This window comes from Pongo pygmaeus, chromosome 1, assembly GCF_028885625.2.
Source record: "Pongo pygmaeus isolate AG05252 chromosome 1, NHGRI_mPonPyg2-v2.0_pri, whole genome shotgun sequence".
Lineage (NCBI taxonomy): Eukaryota > Metazoa > Chordata > Mammalia > Primates > Hominidae > Pongo > Pongo pygmaeus.
Window position 1 is genome coordinate 8,207,796 of NC_072373.2, and position 25,462 is coordinate 8,233,257.

A 25,462-nucleotide genomic window follows, 5' to 3' on the forward strand; every position below is an offset into this window, starting at 1 on the left:
TACAAGAACAGGGCCAGGGCTCTTTTCAGATCACCATCATCTCAGGGATGTTCTGCGCTGGTATTTCAAAATCACCACTCGTCATATCAGACTGATCTCTAGTTAGATAAGTAACAGAACCAGGTGGGCTGATTTGGAACAACAACAAAAAACTAATGTTTTTCACCGATCAAGATAACACCAATGCTGTGTTGTTTTCCTATTGTATCATTACCATGATTATTATTGTTATTTAAAAGTCTGCTACCTGCTCTTGCTTTTGCCATCCAATCACCTCACAGAAGTAGAGAAATAATTCCATGTAAATCCCATCATGTCACTGCTCTTACAGCTCCCAGGAATTTCCATTGCGGTAGCGAACCTGAGCCCCTAGCCAGGGTTCCCTAGGCTCCTGGCTCAGCCCTGACATAACCTCTTCCTTCCCTCCAGCTCCGGCCACCCTGCTGCTGGTGTCCCATTCCTGGGCTTTTTCTGAAACATTCCCTGCTTATTTTCTGCTCAGGGAAGTCGCCCTTGCTGTATCGATGGTGCTCTCTGCCTCTAGATATTCCTGGAGTTGATTCCCTCTTACAATTTAGATTTCAATTCAAAAGTTACCTCTCGCCAGGTGCAGTGGCTCACCTCTGTAATCCCAGCACTTTGGGAGGCCAAGGCGGGCAGATCACCTGAGATCAGGAGTTCAAGACCAGCCTGGCCAACATGGTGAAACCCCGTCTTTACCAAAAATACAAAAATTACCCGGGCGTAGTGGCGGGCACCTGTAGTCCCAGCTGCTTGGGAGGCTGAGGCAAGGAGAATCGCTTGAACCCAGGAGGTGGAGGTTGCAGTGAGCCGTGATTGCACCACTGCACTACAGCCTGGGCAATAGAGTGGGACTCCGTCTCAAAAACAAAACAAAACAAAAACAAATGTTACCTCTTTCTTCATTGAGGCCTTTGACTGTCATAAAATCTGAAGTAGCTCTGCCCTTTGCACCCGCTGCCTCCCTCTCCCTGCCTCCCCTTTCCCTAACCTCCAGCTGTCACACACACAGCCTAGTGGTTAACTGCGTCGATTCTGGTCTAATGCCTGGCTTTGACTGTCGCCTCCACCAAGAAAGTACTCAATCTCGTCCTCTCATCCTGCCTAAATTGCCTCATCAGCAAAATGGGAAAGTTGATAGCACCTCTTCTCAACGCGAGGCTGTGCAGTTTAAACAAGATAATGTATGTGAAATTCTTGAATAGTTCTTGGCTCATGGAAAGCATTCAACAAATTTTGGACATTGTTATTACTTTATTCATATTATTCTACAATTTTCATACCACAGACCAGTACAAAGTAAGCCCTCTGAGAGCAATGATAGCCGACTGTGTTCATCGCTGGGTCTCCAGGCCTTAGGAAAAGCTGGGCACAAGGTGAAACAAATGAATACATCCAGTATCCACACACACCTGTCTCACTTTTCCTCCTTCTTCTGTTTTCTCCCCTTAAACGCAGAATTTCTGCTTTTCTCCAGCAACTGAAGATACTTAAGTTCACCACCTCATGCAATTAGCCCACATAAGACCCCTTTACCGTTTTAGGATTCTTAAAATTCTTTGTAAAGGGGCCATCTTCTGGTTTTACCAGGTGAGACTGAAAGAGTACCTGGTGCAATGGCGCCCTCTGCAGGTAGACAGAAGAATTAACGTGGTCCCAGCTCCAGGAACTGCGTTCTTGAGGGACATCACCTGTAGGGGTGCAACTGAAGTGCTGTCTTTTCTGCCCTGTCCAAGACATTTTTTTGTTTAGTATTTCTCTATAATGTAACCTCATTGAGGATAGAAGCTTTGTCTATATTCCCAATCCCATCACCAATATAGTAGGCACCCAGTGCATGTTTGTTGAATAAATACATGAATAGAAAAAGAGTAGTTTTCAATCTTTTGTATCCCCAAGTGACCCAGCAACATGGGGAAGCTACTGATAGAAAATAGTGATCAGCTGATTAATTGTATGCAACGTTTGGGTAGCAAGATAAGTGACAACACAAATAAAAGGAATGAGGGAACAGAAAGAATTAATAATTAAATAGAAAATTAAAAATATAATTTAATGACACTGAGGTATCCATTAAACACTTAATAAAACTAGTTACATGTTTTAACTTGAAATATATTTTGAGATAATTTTTTAAAAATATTTAAAAATGATTGGGCAGTATATTCAAGATGCAACAGACACATGTAATTAATCGATATTGTTTACAAATCTTGGCAGTGCAAATTTATTGCAGTTCTACAAGGAAGAGACACTTGACAAATGAGACACTAAAATAACTCTAGGTCCAACCCTGTGGTATCTCACTTAAAAAATAACTCTCTATAAAACTATATACTCTCACGCCTGTAATCCCAGCACTTTGGGAGGCCGAGGCGGGCAGATCACGAGGTCAGGAGATCGAGACCATCCTGGCTAACACGGTGAAACCCCGTCTCTACTAAAAATACAAAAAATTAGCCGGGCGCGGTGGCGGGGGCCTGCAGTCCCAGCTACTCGGGAGGCTGAAGCAGGAGAATGGCGTGAACCCGGGAGGCAGAGCTTGCAGTGAGCCGAGATCGCGCCACTGCACTCCAGCCTGAGCAAAAGAGGGAGACTCCATCTCAAAAAAAAAAACCAAAACAACAACAACAACAAAAACAAAACAAAACTGTATACTCAAAATGATCTTCAAAAGGATATTTCATTTATAAAAGAACTTGCTATAATTTTCTTTTGAGTAGAAATTTATGCAGTGACCTAAAAGTACAATATATCTAGTAATTCCATACATTACTTTCCCTCTGTAGTTAACACAGAACTCTCCAACACATCATCTCCAAGAATTCTTACCTCAGGCCTATGGAATAGACACACCAAGTATCTTTAGTCTCATTACACAGGTGAGCAAATCAGGATGGTCTAGAGACTCATTCAATATCACAGTTAACAGGAAGGCCAGAACCCAAGGTCTTCAAACTCATGGGCCATTGTTCCTTCTACTACACCACATGGCATGTTCTAGAGTATCTGTGAATGTGTCTTTCCACATTAGTGATCAGAGTATCAGACGATTAAGCAAATGATCACTATTTTCTTCCCCATGTTGCTGGGCCTTTGGGGGAGAAAAAGATTGAAAATTACCCTTTTTCTATTCTAGGCATAGTCTGACTCTAATGTCCTGAGTGATTTAGCTAGCAGTTTGGGACTCTTAGTCTCGTATTGGTTAGATCATCCTTTATTTTTAACACTCTGCTTATGTCTCTCTCTTTTTATTTGAGAAAGAAGAAAAAGAGAGAGAGAGTGGTGAGGAGTGGGAATGGGAAGGAATCAAGTGGAAACAGGTTCAGATATTCAATGAAATATGCGTTTGAAGATCATTTGGGGTTTACATTTTTATAGACAGTTATTTTATTAAGCGAGATGCCACAGGGTTGGATACAGTTATTTTAGTGTCTCATTTGCCAAATTATTCAACAAATAATTCAACCATGATTCTTTTAGTCCAGATTCAATGAACACAGATTTGAATGACAGAACTTTCCTTTGAAAGTCACACGGCTCTGCTGGGCTTATCCATTGGGTGTCGTGTTCCACTGGATGGATTATTGTGGTACTTTAAAAAGGTGCAAACTCTCAGAACTTGTCACTTTGGTTGATACGTTTAAATAAGAGACACAGAAATTAAGAACCCTTGACCTAGTATTATGGGAGATTTACATGAAAGTATTACATGAACATTTACATGGAAATATTTTAACCATTTTGCTTGGAACAGTGGCTCAGAATTATAATTATCATAATAGTTAAAGTATGGTATTTCTTACTCTATTACATTTTTAAAAATAGATATTGCATTGGTTTAAAAATAATACTATAAGCAAAAGAGCAAATAATGTTACCTATGAAAGAATGAAGTTAGGAGTTATAGAATATGAGAGTTTTGTATGTGTTATTGTTACAGAAAACGTCCTTTTTAAAACTTTTATCTTAAGTTTGGGAGTATGTGCACAGGTTTGTTATACAGATAAACTCGTGTCACAGGGGTTTGATGTACAGATTATTTCATTACCCAGGTATTAAGCCTGGTACCCAATACTTATGTTTTTCTGCTCCTCTTCCTTCTCCCACCCTCCACCCTCAAGTAGACCCCAGTGTCTGTTGTTCCCTTATTTGTGTCCATGAGTTCTCATCATTTAGCTCCCACTTATAAGTGAGAACATGTGGTATTTGGTTTTCTGTTCCTGCATGAGTTTACTAAGGATAATGGCCTCCAGCTCCATCCATGTTCCCTCAAAAGACATGATCTCATTCTTTCTCATGGCTGCATCATATTCCATAATGTAGCCGCACCACATTTTCTTTATCCAATCTGTCCTTGATGTGTATTTAGGCTGATTCCATGTCTTTGCTATTGCGAATAGTGCTGCAGTGAACATTCGCATGTGTCTTTATATGAGAATGATTTCTGTTCCTCTCAGTATAGTCCCAGTAATAGGATTGCTGGGTCAAATGGTAGTTCTGTTTTTAGCTCTTTGAGAAGTTGCCATACTGCTTTCCACAATGGTTGAACAATTTACACTCCCACCAACAGTGTGCAAGTGTTCTCTTTTCTCTGCAACCTCGCCAGCGTCTGTTGATTTTTGATTTTTTAGTAATAGCCATTCTGACTGGTGTGAGATGGTATCTCGTTGTGGTTTTGATTTGCATTTCTCTAATGATCAGTGATATTGAGCCTTTTTTTCAAATGATTGTTGGCCACATGTATGTCTTCTTTTGAAAAGTGTCTGTTCATGTCCTTTGCCCACTTTTAATGGGGTTGTTTGTTTTGCTTTTGTAAATTTAGTTCCTTATGGATGCTGGATAGTAGACCTTTGTCAGATGCATAGTTTGCAAATATTTTCTCCTATAGGTTGTATCTTTACTCTGTTGGTAATTTCTTCTGCTGTGCAGAAGCTCTTAAGTTTAATTAGATACTATTTGTCAATTTTCGCTTTTGTTGCAGTTGGTTTTGGGGTCTTTGTCATAAAATCTTTGCCCATTCCTATGTCCAGGATGGTATTGCCTAGGTTGTCTCTTTTGGGTTTGACATTTAAGTCTTTAATCCATCTTTAAGTTGAATTTTGTATATGGTGTAAAGAAGGGGTCTAGCTTCAATCTTCTGCATATGGCTAGCCAGTTATCCCGCACCATTTATTGAATAGAGAATCTTTTCCCCATTGCTCGTTTTTGTCAGCTTTGTCGAAGATCAAATGGTTGCAGGAGTGTTCCCTCATTTCTAGGCTCTCTATTCTGTTCCGTTGCTCTTTGTGCCTGTTTTTGTACCAATACTATGCTGTTTTGGTTACTGTAGCCCTGCAGTATACAAAAACATTCATCAGTGTTCTCCAACAGAGGGAATAAGACACAAACACATATTTGATTCTTCTTATCCAGAGTAGCAATGTTTTATAAAGTTACCTTGAACACTGAATTAGGGAATACTGAATCATTGATCCTGGGGGAAATACAGGATAAGCTTCCTGCAAGCCCCTGGTCACATTTTTTTGTCAATGGATCAACACACAATCTTCATGCGTGTGTGTTTCTGTTTAAAGACATCCTATTTAATATATATTGTTAATTCATTAATACTGAGCTCACAAGCAACAGCACTATACCTTATGCCTGAATGAAGCTTATCTAACACATTAATTTTTCTGTAAGGCAGGCCACGGCCTTCCCTGATTAAGAAACACTAGACAGCACTTCAGTACTACTCTCGGGGCCTTTTTTTTTTTTTTTTTTTTTGAGATGGAGTTTTGCTCTTGTCACCGAGGCTGGAGTGCAATGGCGTGATCTCAGCTCAGTACAACCTCCGCCTCCCAGGTTCAAGCGATTGTCCTGCCTCAGCCTCCTGAGTAGCTGGGATTACAGACGTGTGCCACCACGCCTGGCTAATTTTTGTATTTTTAGTAGAGACAGGGTTTCACCATGTTGACCAGGCTGGTCTTGAACTCCTGACCTCAGGTAATCCACCCGCCTCAGCCTCCCAAAGTGCTGAGATTACGGGCATGAGCCACCATGCCCAGGTGCCATTTTAAATAGCAATATTGTCAACCAAAAGCATAAATGCAAAAAATGTGGCACTACATGTCCCACAAAAAGGACGTTTGTTTACAGTATGAGAGCTGGAACAGGAGGCTGAGCATTGTCTTGGTTGACATCAGCTGGTCATGTGACTGTCAGGTGACTTGAGAATTTGCCACTCTGTGAATGGCCATGAATAACCATGAAAGCTCCTTGAGTTATTGATTTGAGGGCTACAAACAAATTTTAGTAAGTAGGCAATTTCCAGGCAGGGAATCAGCAAATAATGAGGATTTAATATGAGGTTTAAAGGAGATGAAGAAAGTACATTTGGGAAGAAGAAAGTATCCACCACACCTTAAGGAACTACAAGTTGCCAAAACGCATGAACGTGAGAAAAGCAGCCACACCTTTCAGATTTGTTATAGTAACATTGTTTTTTTTTTTAATTTTTATTATTATTATACTTTAAGTTTTAGGGTACATGTGCACAACGTGCAGGTTTGTTACATATGTATACATGTGCCATGTTGGTGCGCTGCACCCATTAACTCGTCATTTAGCATTAGGTATATCTCCTAATGCTATCCCTCCCCCCTCCCCCCACCCCACAATAGCAAAGACTTGGAACCAACCCAAATGTCCAACAACGATAGACTGGATTAAGAAAATGTGGCACATATACACCATGGAATACTATGCAGCCATAAAAAATGATGAGTTCATGTCCTTTGTAGGGACATGGATGAAACTGGGAACCATCATTCTCAGCAAACTATCGCAAGGACAAAAAACCAAACACCACATGTTCTCACTCATAGGTGGTAACTGAACAATGAGAACACATGGACACAGGAAGGGGAACATCACACACCGGTGACATCGTTATATTTACAACAAAAGGGTAAATTAAATGGCTCTATTTTGTTCCGTCAGCAATTTCCATGGTGGGAGTAACATACAATCTAATGTAGTTTAGGGATGAATGCAGAGAGCTGACTTCAATCAGTAAACCTTGAGAAAGACAATAGCAGTTCTTACAAGGAGAAGTCATATTCTCAGAAACGAAGAAAAATGGACGCTTCAAAGAACAGAAGCATATTTCTCCCTTTTCAGCACTGACAGCCAGGGTGGAATTGTCTCCTTCATTGCCACTGCCTTCACGTTTTGTGTGTCGTATCTGTTTTGTGATCGCTGAGACCCAAGAACCCCCGACTTGCCGACATACTATGTGGCCCCGAGAGAGGACTTGAGCTCTCTGGGTTTCATCATTACCATCAATTAAATAAACAGGACAGTAGCTTCTTTCTTGAATTGTTAATTTAAGGCTCTAGATAATACATGTAACCACCTTATGACAGAGCAGAATCGTAAGTAGGCTCATGGCAGAATCATTCAATGACATTTCCCTTTTCTTCGGGAGAAACAGAAATTCACAGGTCTAATTCTTTTCATATTAATAGTTCCTGGCCATTATTCCAGAACTGTCCTAAAGGAATTCTTTCTCCTTAAGGACACCACCTCCTAGGAGGGTATTTAAAGATTTGCACAGGCCGGGCGCGGTGGCTCATGCTTGTAATCCCAGCAGTTTGGGAGGCCAAGGCGGGTGGGTCACTTGTGCTCAGGGTTTCGAGACAGGCCTGGCCAACATGGTGAAACCCTATCTCTACTAAAAACACAAAAGTTAGCCGGGCATGGCTATGCATGCCTGTAATTCCAGCTACTCGGGAGGCTGAGGCTGGAGAATCCTGCCGCTACGGCACTCCAGCCTGGGTGACAGAGCAAGACTCTCTTTCAAAAAAAAAAAAAAGATTTTTATAGTCTAGGTATTCAATGTTCATAGTACACCTTTCTTATCCTAGTAAATCTGCTTTTATCAAGGTATATGATCCCATATAGTAGTTAACTCTTACTCTTACTTTATGACAACACAGTCTTTATTATTAGTATGTATCAGAAAATTAAATAATTAAAAATAATTTTTATAATATTATCTCTAGTTGTTTTTATTAAGATTCAGTTTCCCTTGCACTTAATAAATGTTTCAGTTGCTGTTGAGTCATAAATTTTAAAATAAAATTCTCCAAATTATTCTTTAACTTTTCATTCTTATAAGTGCATTGCTAACGTCTAAATCTTTAAATAAATGCTAGATTTTAAAGTACTCTATTAACATTAAATTTAAAATACCTTTATTTGAAGAATTATTTTGAAAACCCTGTTTTTTTTTTATTATTATACTTTAAGTTCTAGGGTACATGTGCACAACGTGCAGGTTTGTTTCATATGTATACATGTGCCATGTTGATTTGCTGCACCCATTAACTCGTCATTTACATTAGGTATTTGTCCTAATACTATCCCTCCCCTAGCCCCCCACCCCACAACAGGCCCCCATGTGTGATGTTCCCCTCCCTGTGTCCAAGTGTTGTCACTGTTCAGTTCCCACCTATGAGTGAGAACATGCTGTGTTTGGTTTTCTGACCTTGCGATAGTTTGCTCGGAATGATGATTTCCAGCTTCATCCATGTCCCTACAAAGGACATGAACTCATCCTTTCTTATGGCTGCATCGTATTCCATGAAAACTCTGTTTTTAAAGCACGTAATTATCTTTTTCTTTAGCATGAAAATAAGAATAATTGTAGTATGTGTTTTTTAAAATCCAAAAATCACTGTGGTTCTAAATATATGTCTATTCAGCATAAATATAATTACAAAATATATTTGAGTCTTGGGGTTGATGTTACAAGTAACAGTTGACTAACACATGACACTTTCCAGAAGTTTACCAAAATTTTTCCCTCCCTCTTCCTGCAAAGAATAAAAAGAAAGCAAAACCAGAGGAAAAGGAATTATTAGAACAGAGTGGAAATTAGAATGGTACCACACACTACTCATTTGAAAAATTAACATTTTTCTGGAATCAATAAAATGTAGCCAAATGGAAGGGATATGGTGTGTCAGACTTTCTCGAGAAATTAGCATTGGATGGAATTCTGACCAGCCCCAGTAGGAATTCCCCATATCGATGCATGAGGGCTGGAAATAAGTGGGTCCTGGGAGGGCAGAAAGGCTTTCCCCATCTTGGAGCAAGGTTTCTTAGGCATGAGCGTGGCACCAGAGGAGAAAGCTTTGTCCGTGACCTCAGTTTATAGAGCAGCACAGGCTCTCTCAGACACTGGGGAGCAAGCTCGAGGGTAGAGGGGAGACACTGGGAGGAGAGCAATGCAGTGGCCTTGAAGGATTGTTGCAGTGGCTGGTCAGCAGCTGTAATGGGAAACCCAAGATTAATAGCATTAGTCTCTATTTCAGCTTCACCAGTTTAGCAGCCTCACTTATAAATGAGCAAGCAAACTCCAAAGACCAGAAATAAGAGTAACTTAAAATAGGGCCAGGAGCGAAGGCCCATGCCTGTAATCCCAGCACTTTGGGAGGCCAGAGCAGAATTGCTCGAGCCCAGGAGTTCAAGATCAACCTGGGCAATATGGGGAGACCCCATCTCTACAAAAAATTTTTTAAAATTAGCCAGGCGTGGTGGCATGTGCCTGTGAGTCTCAGCTATTCAAGAGGCTGAGGCAGGAGGATTACTTAAGCCCAGGAGGTCAAGGCTGCAGTGAACAATGGTTGTACCACTGCACTCCAGTCTGGGTGACAGAGGGAGGCCCTGTCTCAAATAAAATAATAAAATAAGATAGGAAGTGCCCAATTTTGGAGCATCTGAGATTTGATAAAATAATTTCAGCAAATGTAGACTTTTTAAAAAAAACCACTGTTCCAAGACAAAATTTTCAGCCTTAATTTTCCAAGGCACCAGCTTTCTCTGCATGCCCTGCAGAATCTAAATAATTGTGATAAAAATATTTGCTGAATGGAATGTGAATGCTATAATTATTTTTTAAAACTATGACAGAGTTTATGATAAATTCTAGTAATTAAAAAAGTTGGAAAGACTGGAGGGAGTGAAGATATGCTAATTTCTCCATCATTTATGGAGTGAAGCAATAATAAGCAGTGTTCAATTTCTGAGATTAAAATTCAAGAAATACATATTTAAGCATTTGTACAAAGTTATGAGCATGGCCACTAATGGAATGGTAACAAATTTTGTCACTTTCCAATTGTAAAAGTAGGAATTAAAGAAAACTCACTCCATCTAACAAAAGGTAGAAAACAAAAGAAATACCATCAGAGAGAGGGAGAGTGATGAAGACTTGAGAAAAGGAATACAAACAACTTTCAAAAATGAATGGGGATTTTCAAATTCATCTGTAAAAAGAACAAGTATCCTTAGGTTAGATCCTAAATAAAATCCACGAATGTCTTTCCAGAGGAAAGAGAAGTAAAATACACTGACTCATTTAAAATAAATGGTGAGGCAAAGATATACCAGGCAAATACATGTAGAAAATAAAATTTGAACTTGCAATATTGGTCAAGTAAAAAATAATCCAAGGTAAAAAGTATTAAATTGAGCCAGATTAGTGAAGGAGACAATCGATTCGTAGACATTTTTGAAATTAAAATCTGTGATATGAAAACTGTTGGAGATACAAGAAAACAGACACAGAAATCTACTGAAAGGGTTAGACTTTAATGCACCTCTCTCAAGCCGGATTGGCAAAAATTCAAGTCTGGAATGGAGGTAGGAATATTTGTACATTACTGGACAAGTATTATGGGACAATTTTGGCAGTGTCATAAAATTCAAACTGTGCCAATCGCCACAACCCCTTGATACCATTTCTAGGAACATATGCTTAGAGAAACTTTCCCTGGATCATTCTTTGTAATAGAAAAAGGAAAAAAGAAAAAGAAAAAAAACTTGTGTATTTAGTAATAAGGATATGACTAATCAATATGAGCTACATTCATAGGATAGACTACAGCAATTAAGGGAAATGAGCTACATCTATTGAAAACAGCCTGGGTAAATCTCAGTAATGTTATTTTAAGTGAAAAAAAGCAGATTGCAGACCATGTACTGTTGATCTTCTGTGTGTGTGTGTGTGTGTGTGTGTGTGTGTATACACCAAATCAGTATTCTCTTAAGTATGCTGAATATTGTCTGCATTGTTTAGTAAACTTTTCCGCCAAAACCTGGGGAAAAAACGTATTTCCTCATATATACCTAACATTAGTTTTTATCTCTAACGTATTAATGGTCCTTAAGTCTAATTTAAAAATGTTAAATATCCCAATAGAAAAATCAGCAAATTATAGTTAATTCACCTAAGCAAAAAAAAAAAAAAAGAAAGAAAGAAAGAAAAAGGAAAAGAAAGAAAGAAAAGAAAACACAAAACCTCGAATGACCAGTAGACAAATGTTTTCACTCCCCAACTATGTTTTGAGCATCTACTATGTGCCAGGTACTCTTCTAGCCATGCAGATTGATTGGTGAACAGAATAGGCAAACCTCTGTCCTGGTGGAGGTGACATTCTGGTGGGTCGGTGGAGGGAAGAAGAATAGGGGGAAAAAAACTAAGAAGTTAACTACATAAATGAATGCATAAGTTGTACATTAGGAGATGAAAAGTTGTGTGGAGAAAAACTGGGAAAGGAGCTGGGTGGAGAAGGGGGAAGATATTCCGGAGAGAATTCAGTTCAGCTCTGGGGTAGGGCTCTCCAGAGACGGAGAGGAGACAAGACACAGGGGACATCTGGTGTGAGGCTCAGGCAGGGTGGAAGGTGAGTGGGAGATAAACCCAGAGGGTCACTTAATGGAGAAGCAAGGACTGTGGCTTTTCCTAGAGAGAGATGAGACGGGAAGTAGTTGATAAAAGGGAGGGTTTTGAGTACACTGACTATCTGACTTATGTCTTCACAGAATAATTCTGATGGCTTTACTGAAAATAGACTCTCCAGAGTTGAAAAGCATCTGAGATACTCTCATGTCTAAACTTTCTGAAATTTGGTTATAAAGATCACAAGTCTTGAAAGGCGCATGGGCCCTGACTCAGCAATAACCCTTTCCGGAAACTGGCAATTTCAAAAACAAATAAAGATGTGTACATAAAGACACATATACATACATGCGTATATGTTCACACAACTGTTAACATATAATAGCAAAATAATAGCTATCACCCAAATGTCCAATAATAAGAACTCATTTAAATAAATTACATCTCAGCACTGGATTACCATGAAATAATTTTTTAAAAAATATTATAGACCAGCACTCATTGATATGAAAAGTTAGCCACAACAGACTATTAAAGAAAAAAGTTTATAATACAGCATGTGTGGTACAGTTTTGAGCACACTTAAAATAAATATATGCATATAGATTTTGTATATAAATAGATATTCATATGTGTATTAGCAGATATATATATAAAAGAAAAAATCAAGACTATATACCAAATAATGACAGAAATGGTATTATAATGATTTTTTACTTTATATATTTTTTGTGTATATATTTTACTTTATATATTTATATAAATACTTTACATATATAAATATATAAATACTTTAGAAATATATATTTACTGTGTATTTCTTACTTTATATATTTTTCTGGACTTTTACAATGAGGAGGAATTAACAGTTTTACAAATCAAGTTATTTCAGCTTTTTAGGTAGAACAATTTGTACACATCATTTTGAATGATGATCTAGTATCTTGTTTAACAGATATTCATGATTTTCTCGCAATTTCCTTTGTGTTTCTGTATTTAATATAGTGGATTCTTAGCCCTCTAGCTTTCCTGTTATTCCCTTGGGTAATACTCCTAGAAAAGCAAGTCCTAAAATTATGGCCATGAATTTTTTGGGGGCTTTTGGAAACAAAGTCTCATTCAACTGTTGCCCAGGCTGGAGTGCAGTGGCCTGATCTCGGCTCACTGCAACTTCTGCCTCCTGGGTTTAAGCAATTCTCCTGCTTCAGCCTCCCAAGGAGCTGGGATCACAGGTGCGCACCAACAAGCCCAGCTAATTTTTTGTATTTTAGTAGAGATTGGGTTTCACCATGTTATCCAGGCTGGTCTTAAACTCCTGAGTTCAAGCAATCTGCCTGCCTCAGCTCCCAAAATGCTAGGATTACAGGTGTGAGCCACTACACCCAGCCTACGGCCATGAATGTTTTAAGGCTTTATTACTCACTCTCACGTCCTTTCCAAGGAGACTTTTCCCTGTTTATTTGCCCACCAGCAGCTCTCTTTCACTCTTCTTTTGCCAGAATGGATTATTCCTCTTTAAACTCTTTGCTGTTTTGCTGAGTGGAAAATGGTTTCTGTAACAGGATGTTAACATGGAAACCCAGCCAAAGTGTTAAGTGGGTCAAGATCAGGTGTAAAGGGGCTGTGTTCCACTGACATACGCATGATCCCAGTAATTGCTTTCTGCTCACATCAGGGGTCTAAGGGCAAGGCATTGTCTTGAAGACCGATTCTGTAGTCCATAGGATGTTGGGAGCCATTGCTTCCACCAGCCCTGAGTGGATGGAGCCAGGGGTGACTGCCCCTTATCTCACTCCTGATAAGAGACTTCAAGGGGCTGCTGAGAGTGCTTGATGAGAGTCATGCACCCCTGGGAACACAATAGGCCACAGACTTGCAGGCCTTGGGATTCTGAAGGGCAAGAGGCGGGCTGTCTAGCTATGGGTGGAAGAGTTGAAAGGGAGGTGGCTGTGTTCTGCAGCCTTCTATTAAGGCAAAAAATAAAATGTGTGAATGTTTCTCTTAGGCACCATCTAAACCCTGTGTGAGACAGTCCTGTCCTACATGACAGACTGGAGGGGCAAACAGCATCATAGAGAGAGGCTAAAGGTACCATAAAAATCATAAGGAGCTTTAAGCTTTTGCCAAGTCTAGAGAGTGGCAAGCTAGATCACCCTGGTGGTATCAGTGAAGCAGGAAGACGAATAAGCCAATTATATAATGAGCAAAAAACCTAAAAAGACATTTTTCAAAAGAAGACCTACAAATGGCCAACAGGTATATGAAAAGGTGATCCCCGTCACTAATCATCAGGGAAATGCAAATCAGAACCACAGTGAGATATTGCCTCACACTTGTAAGAATGGCTTTGATCTGAAAGATGAAAGGTAACAAGCGTTGGGGAGAATGTGGAGAAAAGAGAACTCTGATACACTGTTGCTGGTGGGAATGTAAATTAGTACGGCCATTATGGAAAACTGTACAGAAGTTCCTCAAATAATGAACCTAGAACTACCATAGGATCCAGCAATTCCAGTTCTGGGGATCTACCCAAAGAAAATAAAATCAGTATTTTGAAGCGATACCTGAACTTGCATGTTCATTACAACATTATTCACAATAGCCAAGATACAGAATCAACCTAAGTGTCCAGCAACAGGCGAATGGATAAAGAAAATGTGGGATAGATACACAATGAAATACTATTCAGCCTTTAAAAATACAAAAAATCCTGTGTTGGCAGCAACGTGATGCGCGTGGAGAACAGTATGTTAAGTGAAATAAGTCAGGCACTGAAAGACAAATACTGTGTGATGTCACTTGTGTGGAATCTGAAAAAAGTTTATCTCATAGAAGCAGAGAGTAGAATGGTGATTACCAGGGCCTGGGGACAGGGAGCGGGGAGATATTGGTTAAAAGGTGCAAAGTTTCAGTTAGAGGACTAAGTTCTAGAAGACTGTTATATAGCGGAATGATGATAGTTACCATTAATACTTGAAAATTGCCAAGAGAGTAGTTTTTTTTTGTTTTTTTGGTTTTTTGGTTTTTTTTTTTTTTTTGAGACAGAGTATCACTCTTGTCACCCAGGCTGGAGTGCAATGGTGGGATCTCAGCTCACTGCAACCCCTGCCTCCCGGGTTCAAGCAATTCTCTTGCCTCAGCCTCCCAAGTAGCTGAGATTACAGGCACCTGCCACGACACCCAGCTAAATTTTGGTATTTTTAGTAGAGATAGGGTTTCACCATGTTGGCCAGGCTGGTCTCAAGCTCCTGAGCTCAAGTGATCTGCCTGCCTCGGCCTCCCAAAGTGCTGGGATTACAGGCATGAGCCACTGCGCCCGGCCAAGAGTAGATTTTCGAAGTTCTCATCACAAAAAGTGGTAAGAATGTGAAGTGATGGAAATGTTAATTAGCTTGATTTAGTCATAGCAAAGCATATAACCTATATTAAAACATCACATAGCACAACATAAATATATGCAATTTTTCATTTATCAACTAAAATATTTAAAATTTTAATGTTAAAATAATAAAGGAAAGCTCCTGTGAAGCACATATTTATTTTTGTTACATACCAGATTTAATTTTTTATCTCAGCAATAAAATTCAGAATCTCTGTCAAATATAATAAAGTTCTATTCCAATGAAAAATGTAATAAAAATGTCAGTCTTCCCCTTTCCTCTCCTACACTGCAGCCCCAGGAGGATCAGAGGCCTCGGTTCATGGTTCTTGGTGAGAGTCACAAAAGGGAGTCGGGGCGGGGGGAAAGAAGCCACTCACACTTCTCACCGACAATTTGCGTGATTATTTGATCATTACTTGAGATGAACATTCTCATTAATAACTTGGTACCCTTTTGTTTTGTTTTGTTTATAAACAGCAAACGTTTATTTCTCACAATGCTGGAGGTTGAGAAGTCCAGGATTAAAGTGCCAACTGATTTGATGTCTGGGGAGGGCCCACTTTCTGGTTCATAGACGGCACCGTCTTGCTGTGTCCCCACATGGTAGAAGGGTGAATCAGCTCCTTTGAGTCTATTAATAAAAGCGCTAATCTCATTAAGGAAGATTCCATCCTCATGACCCAATCACCTCTCAAATAACTTGGGACTCTTTGAATTACCCAAGCATTAGAAGGAAGATTGTACAAACAGCTTGACTGTTTAAAATTCAGGAACAAGGGAAGAATTAGCCACAAACTAAATATTAAAAGAGAAAAAAAAAAAAGAATAGCATGACAATGTGAGTTAATTTGCATTACCTGGGTTGTAAGTTGGGTAATTTAAAAATATTTATTGGACTTTTGTAGTTCTAGTCTTGGTGAATGATATATTCCTACTCTTTCCACATTGTGATACTGGGGTCTTAGTGATTTTCTCGCTGACCTGTGTGATGTGCCTTCACACCTTTGTCATGGGCATCAGTGTTGTCTAAGAGACCGCTCCAGCTTCTCTAGAGCTTTATAAATTAAAGGGGAAGATTTGACATCAGCACTCACTTTCTATTCCATTTCTACTCAAAGATGTGATCCAGAAACTTTGACTTTCCCATCTAAGTTCTAAGTTGCATTTGGGCCAAAATCTATGCCTTATCTATGCAGCTTTTTTAGCCAGAGTAGCACTTCAGGCCTGCCCAAACTTTCTCCCACTTAGTGGCATAGCCTCCTATTAAATTATTTGTTTGACCTCCCAAGTCTTCCAAATTGTCTCCTGATGATCTCCCAGAAAACTACTGCAGGGAAATATATTTAAACTTGGTATTGCAATTACATCTTTAATAATAGAAAATATTTTAAATGGAACCCCAAAAATGGCATCATTAGTTGATATTTTCAATATTTTGTCACAGCAGGAAATATTCAGAGTTATGTTATAAAAGATTCATTCTTTTGGATCTGGGCCTAGGTCTATACCTAGCACCATATAGAGCATGTTCAGCGCCAAAATAATTAGGATTGGCACAAAAGCACCTGCCTTAGCTGTAGTTTTTTTGTTTGTTTTTGTTTTTGTTTTTGTTTTAGACAGAGTCTTGCTCTGTCACCCAGGCTGGAGTGCAATGGCATGATCTTGGCTCACTGCAACCTCTGTCTCCCAGGTTCAAGCGATTCTCCTGCCTCAGCTTCCCCAGTAGCTGGGACTACAGGTGCCCGCCACCACGCTTGGCTAATTTTTTTTGTATTTTTAGTAGAGACGAGGTTTCAGCATCTTGGCCACACTGGTCTTGAACTCCTGACCTCGTGATCCATCCATCTCGGCCTCCCAACGTGCTGGGATTACAGGCATGAGCCAATGCGCCCAGCCTGAGCTGTAGTTTTGACTATGCGTAAGTGCATTCATTTTGTCAATCTTCAATGAATTGGGAAATTTCCTGAATTGGAATCCTCTTTGATGTGCTTGGACCTTCTGCCTCATCCACATCTTGACCAATGCTGGTACTCTCTGCTAATAAAGAATAAAAAGTATTATCTGTACCTGTCAACATACAGCAACTGTGTCTGGACTAGACTGATGAGGTCTAGGCCTATCCAGTCAAGAGCATATTTGCTGTGTCTTCAACAGTTACCAGATTATTCTCTACACTGCTAATTCAGACTTGTACCTTTTGCCTCTTTCTTTCTTATTTTATTTTATTTTTTTAAGAGACAGAGTCTTGCTCTGTTGCCCAGTCTGGAGTGCAGTGGTGCAATCATAGCTCACTGCAGCCTCGAACTACTGACCTCAAATGATCCTCCTTCTTCAGCCTCCCAAGTGTGGCTAAGACCACAGAAATAAGCCACCATGCCCCACTTCCTGTCTTTCTTTATACCAAAGAATCAAATAGACATTTAGGGAGATTTTATCACTTAAGTTGATTTGACCTCGAAATATCTCCTTCTGACGATATCCTGTTCCTTCATTTATTAATTCACTCATTCAACAAATATTTGTGATACCAATATTTTATGCCTGGCACTGTCTGCCCACACCTTCATTTTGTTCCCTAGAGAATTAAAGAACAATCACATCATAGGACACCTGTATTACAAGATACATAATGTGTTTGTGAGCAGTCATGGAAAAAATAAAATCATCCCACTCTTGCTTTAATGCATTAGGGTACCTAATGGTGAGAAACATTCCCCCAAAGGGAGCTGATTTTGCAAATAATAAAGATTAGATGGGTAGAACCAATAAAGCAAGGAGAAGCTGGTGCAGGAGGACACAGGAGGTGTGACTGATGGAGGGCATAGCTGGGGCTTGAAATTTCATTAGAGGTAATTCCGCAGGAAAGCTGAAATTATTCAAATAGATATTTAAGAAGATTTGATCTTTCTCTCATGAAGAGACACCCTCAGGGGTATTTCACTTACGCTTCAATTTCTTTTACAACTGCTTAGAACATTTTAGATGTTTTATTCAAGTCACAGTGGCCTCTATAGTAAGAGATCCTTCGGGAGTGAGCATCAGTTATGATGAATTAGGAAATGAACACATCATGTCACTTTTGTTTATGAAGTCTGACTTTCAAAAATTACTAATATTAGTAGAACAATAAAATTATTATGGTAGATTGTACAAAGAGGTGTTCTAATACTATATACTGGGTTCTTAGCATTTGTAGGAATGTCAGCATCAATCTGTGGTTGGCTCTCTCCTTCGTCTTGACTTTCATACAAGAAACCTTACAGAAATTGAGTAAATAGTATTCCTGTTTGCACCGGTCTCAAATTTTCTGTGTAGTGTGTTTCCTTAATGATAACAGCTGGACGTCGTTATCCAAAACTAGGGGTGGTACAGTGTAGTGCAAAGGTGATATTTCCCAGGCAACCTCACAGAGGTAGCCTTACAATAAGTAATATTTGACAGTCCTCATCCAATGCATTTACTCAGCATCTAGAACAGACACAATGTATCTTGAGTTTCATGAGACTCAAATATCATGCATATTTAGTGAAAAACAATGACAAAAATTTTCTGGCAATTGGGACTCTACCAGAGGGCTGTGAATGCCTTGAGTTTGTCATGAGAGTCACTAGAATACCCTGAAATAACTGAAGACATTTGCTCAATTGCAACACTGCTGTCACCACCTTCTATAAATCTGCTGCCCAGATGGACTTTCCATGGTAGCCCAGGCCATCGACTCCTCAGGAAAATGGAAATACTGTGGAAGGTAGGTAAGACGTTATACCCTTCTCCTAGTGACAAAACAATGGAAGATTGGCTCTTGTGAAATGAAGCCAAGAAGATGCCAAGAAGTCTTCAGTGTACATGAACAGATTGTTTCAGTTGACAGTAGAGTCTGGACATCATTGAATGTGCCACTAATTCATAATTTCCTTTTCGCAAAATGATTTTATTTGTATATATAGATTTTAAAGTTCATTTGGTGACCCTTTTAGAAGGTTTTATTTTCTCCTCTTATTTGTTGAAGATGCTAAAAACTGTGATGACCATTTAATAAAAATTTTTAAATGATTGTGTCTCATGTCTATAATCTCAGCACTTTGAGAGGCTGAGGTGGAAGGATCACTTGAGCCCAGGAGTTCAAGACCAGCCTGGGCAACAAAGCGAGAAGCCTCTCTACAAATAATAATAATAATGATAAAATTAGCTAGGCTTGGTGGCTCACGCCTATAGTCCCAGCTACTCAGGAGGCCGAGGCGAAAGGATCAATTGAGCCTAGGAGTGTATGGCTGCAGTGAACAAGGATCTTACCACTACACTTGCTTCAGCCAGGGCGACAGAGTAAGACCATCTCTGAAAAAAAAAGTTACCAAGTTTCTTAGCATATTTATTTTATTAGGATACCATAAATACTATGATGCTTGAATTTCAGTAATAAAGTTATTACATAATTATTTTTTGTCTAAGAAAATGATCAAAAATTACAACTTGGGAAAAAAGTGCAAGTCCCTTGATTTGTAGTTTTGTACTTTTACTTGTAGTGCCATGGTGTTGATAAGCAGGCAAAAAATGATTGATTTTTTTTTTTTTTTTTTAGCCGTTTACCTCTGCAAGAGAACAATGCAAAACAAGGCACGACTGGAGCTCGCAGACTATGAAGCTGTAAGTACCAAGGACCTTCTGGCAAAGATAGTCATAGAATACACAGCAGTAAGGCCCACAGTCTTTTCTGGGCAGGCTGTTAACTCTTCGTTCATGGATCTCTTTCTTTTTTTTGAGGTGGAGTTTCACTCTTGTGAAGTGGAGTGCAGTGGCGTGATCTTGGCTCACTGCAACCTCTGCCTCCCAGGTTCAAGTGATTCTCCTGCTTCAGCCTCTGGAGTAGCTGGGATTATAGGCGTGCACCACCACGCCCAGCTAATTTTTGTATTTTTAGTAGAGACTGGGTGTCATCATGTTGACCAGGCTGGTCTTGAACTCCTGACCTCAGGTGATCTACCCGCCTCAGCCTCCTAAATCGTTGGGATTACAGGCGTGAGCCACCACGCCCAGCCTCATTCATGGATCTGAAGGGTCAGATTTCTAGGGATCTGGCATCACAGTGGGTGCATGAATGCCTGTTTGCTTACTTCCTCTCTTCATTCACATTGCATATGACAAAACTCTAAATACATAAACTCAAAGTATAAAAGGGAAGCATATCTTATTTTCTAAAATCGACTTAACTGTCGAAATGTCAGATACATCCTACATCGTGAAGCTATCCAAACTCTGAGGATTAAAGACCATTTACCCTGGGAAAGAGTGGGTTTTGCCAAAATTGTATCTGCTGACGGTGATCATCAGCAGATAAAAGTCATCTGCTGTCATTTGTGCAGATGGTTGCTCTGTTAGATTTTCTGAATTCAAAGAACTGTGTAGGAATAGGTTGTGGGCCGCCAGGGTGTTCCATGTATTGTCAGGAACTGAATAGGCTGATTGCGTGCGTAGTAGGAATGCACTGATGATCTGTTCCCCTATAAAGTGGGTACAGAAAAATCCAATGGGTTCATCTGGAACACCTCCTTATGTACCAGGTAATTTTAGTATTTTGCAGATACATATTGGATTTTTAGTCCTGTTCTCTGAAGTCAGTAATTCAAAAAATCGATATTTGTAACAGGTTTTTCTGCTTCCTTTAAGACTGCCAATATGAAGATGAGCTGAATTCAGGGAGCATGACTTATCACTGCGAACCACAGTACACTTAAGACTTTAGAAACTGTTTGTTTCCTTGACAAATACAAGTGGTAACTAAGCTAGAAGAGAGCAGTGACGATGAACACCGAATGTCTTCACCTGGGGTATGTTTTTCAGGAGAGCCTGGCCAGGCTGCAGAGAGCGTTTGCCCGGAAATGGGAGTTCATTTTCATGCAAGCAGAAGCACAAGCAAAGTGAGTCCTTGTGAGTCTTTTGGAAGATTTGTTCCAGTTGTGGCCTTTTTGTCCAGAGAGGCACTACAATTAATACTAAATGTTATCTATTGTTACTGTGTTGACAGAGTGGACAAGAAGAGAGACAAGATTGAAAGGAAGATCCTTGACAGCCAAGAGAGAGCGTTCTGGGACGTGCACAGGCCCGTGGTAAGCAAGCATGGCACTCTCGTCTTAAATCCATCTTCTCCGTCTGTGGGAAGTGAGGGGTGCCCTGCCAAAGTAAGGGAAAGACCGTAGTGACCCCATGCATGCCCCATGGTATCTTGGTGAATTCGTTAAGAAAAGATCACCACTTTTGCGTAGAATGACTAGATCTCAATAGCATCATATTTAATTTATAAAACCATGCATTTTCCCACCATGATATCGCTTGCTTACTCTCTTGCTATTTGAAGGTATCTGATGCTTCTGTATACATTTGAAAGAAAAACTACTGCAACAAAACAGTTTTTCATGTTTTATTGTTTACATTTTTCTAGCTTTATAGTACAAGTGTTATTCCTGCCCTGATTTTCCTTCTCTCCCTTCATTCTTTCCTTCCTTCCTTCCTTCTTCCCTCCCTCCCTTCTTTCTCTTTCTCTCTCTCTCTTTCTTCCTTTCTTTCTTTCTTTCTTTTTCTTTCTTTCTTTCTTTCTTTTCTTTCTTTCTTTCTTCCTCTCTCTCTCTTTTTTTTATGGATCTGGCTCTGTGGCCCAGGCTGGAGTGCAGTGGCATGATCTTGGCTCACTGTAACCTCTGCCTCCCAGTTCAACCCGTCCTTCCACCTCAGCCTCCCAAGTATCTGGGATGACAGGCATGTGCCACCAAGCCTGGCTAATTTTTTGTATTTTTGATAGAGATGGAGTTTCACCATGGTGCCCAGGCTGGTCTTGAACTCCAGAGCTCAAACAATCTGCCTGCCTCAGCCTCCCAAAGTTCTGGGATTACAGGCATGAGCCACCGTGCCCAGCCTGATTTTCTTTCTTAAAACCTATTAGTAGCCTGCTTTGGTTGTTGACTTTCACAGACTTACATTTCCTGTGGCTCAAATTCAAATCAGCTCACACTTTTAATGACATAACATTGGATCTCTAATAACTTAGCTGGCTTTCTTCCTTATTAATGTTAAACTACGTGCCTCAGAGTAATATTAATGAATATCCTTAATTAATACCAGAAAACTTTATGGATGAAATTAAACAGTGGTTACCAGCAACTATAAGACAACCTCATATATTTCCTTCTATTTTGATGCTGTATCGTATTCTTCTGTAGATTTATTTAAATACAGACAAGGCAGTAGAGAATAATATTTATATAAGTATTATTAGAATAAATAATAGGTTCATAGCATGAAAGACAAATCAAGATTGATAAGAATACCTTACAATTTTCTCTCAACTACCTTCAGAGTCAGACCAAAATAGAAAGTCTCCAAAGGTTTGTTTATATATGTACATATTTCAGCTTCAGATAGCAATGCAATTGTTAAATGCTATATTGAATTTGTTCTCTCTTTTGAATTCTGGAAAGATTAGAATTGAGAATTAACTGGCTTTGCTACTGAAAATTCAGTGTGAGTTTTATTGTTCATGAAGAAAAAGGATTATGAGGTCAGGTGCACAGCTATTGCAAGGACGTTAAGTAGGATTTTTATTTTTTTGTTTGTTTTAAGCAACCTCTAGAAACCAGTCAATGTGTTATGTTCCTGTGCTTATCCACTTTGTCCCCTGGACATCTGGTGGCTCATCTCTAGCCTCGTTTAGCTTCCATGGCCTGGATCCTCCTGGCAACCTAAAAGGACTCACACCACGCCAGCTCCCCTGCACTGCCCACATCTATTTCATGCTCTGAGACTCTCATGCTCACAGAGATGACACATGATCCCACCTCAGACACTCCCCTGCTCCATTGCCTCAGCCCTTTGTGTGCCTCTGTTGGAGGCAGAATCTGATCACAGTTGTCTTTCCCTCTATCCAGTGCAAGTCAGGCACTAGTCTTTCGTGTCTCCCACCAGCAAGGAGCAATGTTATTCAAGAGGCCTCTACCACATCCTTCACTAGGCTTCCAACTAGAAAGTCATCCCAAGGAGGATCTGGAGACAGAAACCACCCAGAAGCCACTGGCTCCATCTCCCTTGTTGAACTTTTTTTTTTTTTTTTTTTTTGAGATGGGAGTCTCACTCTGTCACCCAGGCTGGAGTGCAGTGGCTCAATCTCGGCTCACTGCAAGCTCTGCCTCCCAGGTTCACGCCATTCTCCTGCCTCAGCCTCCCAAGTAGCTGAGACTACAGGCGCCCACCACCATGCCTGGCTAATTTTTTGTGTTTTTTAGAAGAGACAGGTTTTCACCGTGTTAGCAGGGATGATCTTGATCTCCTGACCTCGTGATCCACCCACCTCAGCCTCCCAAAATGCTGGGATTACAGACATGAGCCACCGCGCCCGGCCGTCATCACTTATTTTCTAGAGGAAAATAGAGCTTCGGGTTGTCATGAGCCTCTGAGAATGGCATTCGCCTAAAACCAATCCTACCTTCAACCATTTCTTTTTCTTACATTATAACTTCCTGTATTACTTTAGAGGTAATCCCTCTTGGCATTTTTAAAATTTAAACATTTTGAAGTGATCTCAGGCACTTGTGAAATGCTGACACTTGTCCAAAGGCCGTGTCTGCCATACAGGTGCTGGTGTTTATCTTGTTTTTAGCCTTTTGGGTCCTTACTGTGAGTTAATAGACAAAGATGATGATGACAGGGACATTAACAGAAAGGTTCTCCTAAGAGAGCTCCTATGTTATTTTCTCAGCCAAACACATAAGCTCTATCTCTATTTGCTGGCTGTAGTGTTAGCTAAGCAATGACAAGAACTTTCTAAGGTAACTAGGCCACCTCAAGAAAAAGTGGCATAGGAGAAAACAGCAATATTGTGATAATTTCTAAGAATGTCTACACTTTTACATTTGTCCCTAGAAATGAATTCTGCAGTTGTCATAATCAATTCTAATATGTTTAGACCCTAAATCCTATATCCCAGAGTTAAAGTGAACAGGTATTTCTATGGCTCAGTTTCTTCTTCATAGTCTGTCCTGACTGTGGCTGTAATGAAAGACTCCTTGTACCTTGTAGGATTCACTGTAAAATTCAAGGGTCTTCTAGATAGGATCTGTGAAGCTAGGAAGCTAGGTCTTCCATGTTAACACCAAATTATTGCCACCTGAGCAACGTAGAATCCCAGACCATGTGTAGGAAAATACCAGAGAGTATCTCAAACTGTCCAGAGGCTTAATCTGGTATGTCCTGGGGCCTGATATTGCATACCGCCCCTCACCAGAAGATGTCCATATCTAAGAGACTGTCCTATTGTGTACACTTCCAGTTTTTATTATGTCAGCCAACAACCAGTAAAAAAGGGAATAGGGAGACCTGGGGCAGAGTGGGAAGCAGGTGGGCTTTGGAATCAGATAGACATGAGTCCGTTATTTACGAGGCCCACCTTGCACAGTGATTTGCCCTTTCTGAGATTTAGCAGTCTTACTTATAAAGTGGATATATATCTACCTCCCTTGCAGTGTTGATTGAACATTAAATGAGATTATATGGGTAAAAGCAGCTGGCAGATCACTTTAGCATTTCACTTGACAGGTGAAAGACAATACATTTTCAGCTTTCTTTGTGAAAAGAAACAGAGAGTAGCACAAAAAAGGATAGAGCAAAAAAAAAATGGAATATGGAAACAGATAGTGCAAATGCAGCTCCTATGCTTCATGGTTTTAATGACATCTGTGAATCTTGCAGAGTACAATCAAGGAGCGTCACAACCTTTGTCTTCAGTTCTGAGGTCCCAACCAGAATAACTCGGAAGACCACTCTCATAGCCATCTCTTTATTCCTCCAGCCTTATCATTCCACTCTTCCATTTAGGGATACCTTGCATGAAATAGGCTGACCTTGACTTAAGGCTGATGTGGTCACCATGGTGTTAATTGCTAATCTATGACCCCTGTCTCTTAGTACCCTTTATTTTTGAACTCTTTTATTTCCTGTATGCTTGCATTTTTATTTAAGCCTTTATTCTGGAATGTGGAATCTGTCCTCTAGGTGCAGGAATGTAAGACTTAGAACAAAGCAGCCTTTCTTTGTCTTTATCAACCTGTTTACCTGAAATAATTCAGACTGTGTTGACTTTCCTCTTCAAAGGGATGGTTCCTTTACCCACCTATGGAACTTTTTGAACTGTGTGAGGAATACTTTTATCCCCAACATTTTTGTTATTTAAATATGTAAGTCCTGGAGCCATCTGCCAATGCAATGACTAAAACATATTTCCTTCAAAAGTTGAATCTGAAACTCGTGAAACAGGGCGTTGCCACCCTTCCGATAATATGGAACAT

At 39.9% G+C, this 25,462-nt stretch overlaps 1 protein-coding gene across 12 annotated transcripts in view; it reads left to right on the forward strand.

Annotated features, from left to right (window-relative positions):
- RGS7 (regulator of G protein signaling 7) overlaps positions 1-25,462 on the forward strand; it is a 600,061-nt gene that overhangs the window by 486,332 nt on the left and 88,267 nt on the right. For all 12 annotated transcript variants that reach the window (XM_063670672.1, XM_063670673.1, XM_063670677.1 and 9 more), the window contains 3 exons: positions 19,714-19,778; positions 20,973-21,049; positions 21,157-21,238. In XM_063670672.1, coding sequence (XP_063526742.1) covers positions 19,714-19,778; positions 20,973-21,049; positions 21,157-21,238 — 224 coding nt within the window. The remainder of the gene's footprint in view (positions 1-19,713; positions 19,779-20,972; positions 21,050-21,156; positions 21,239-25,462) is intronic.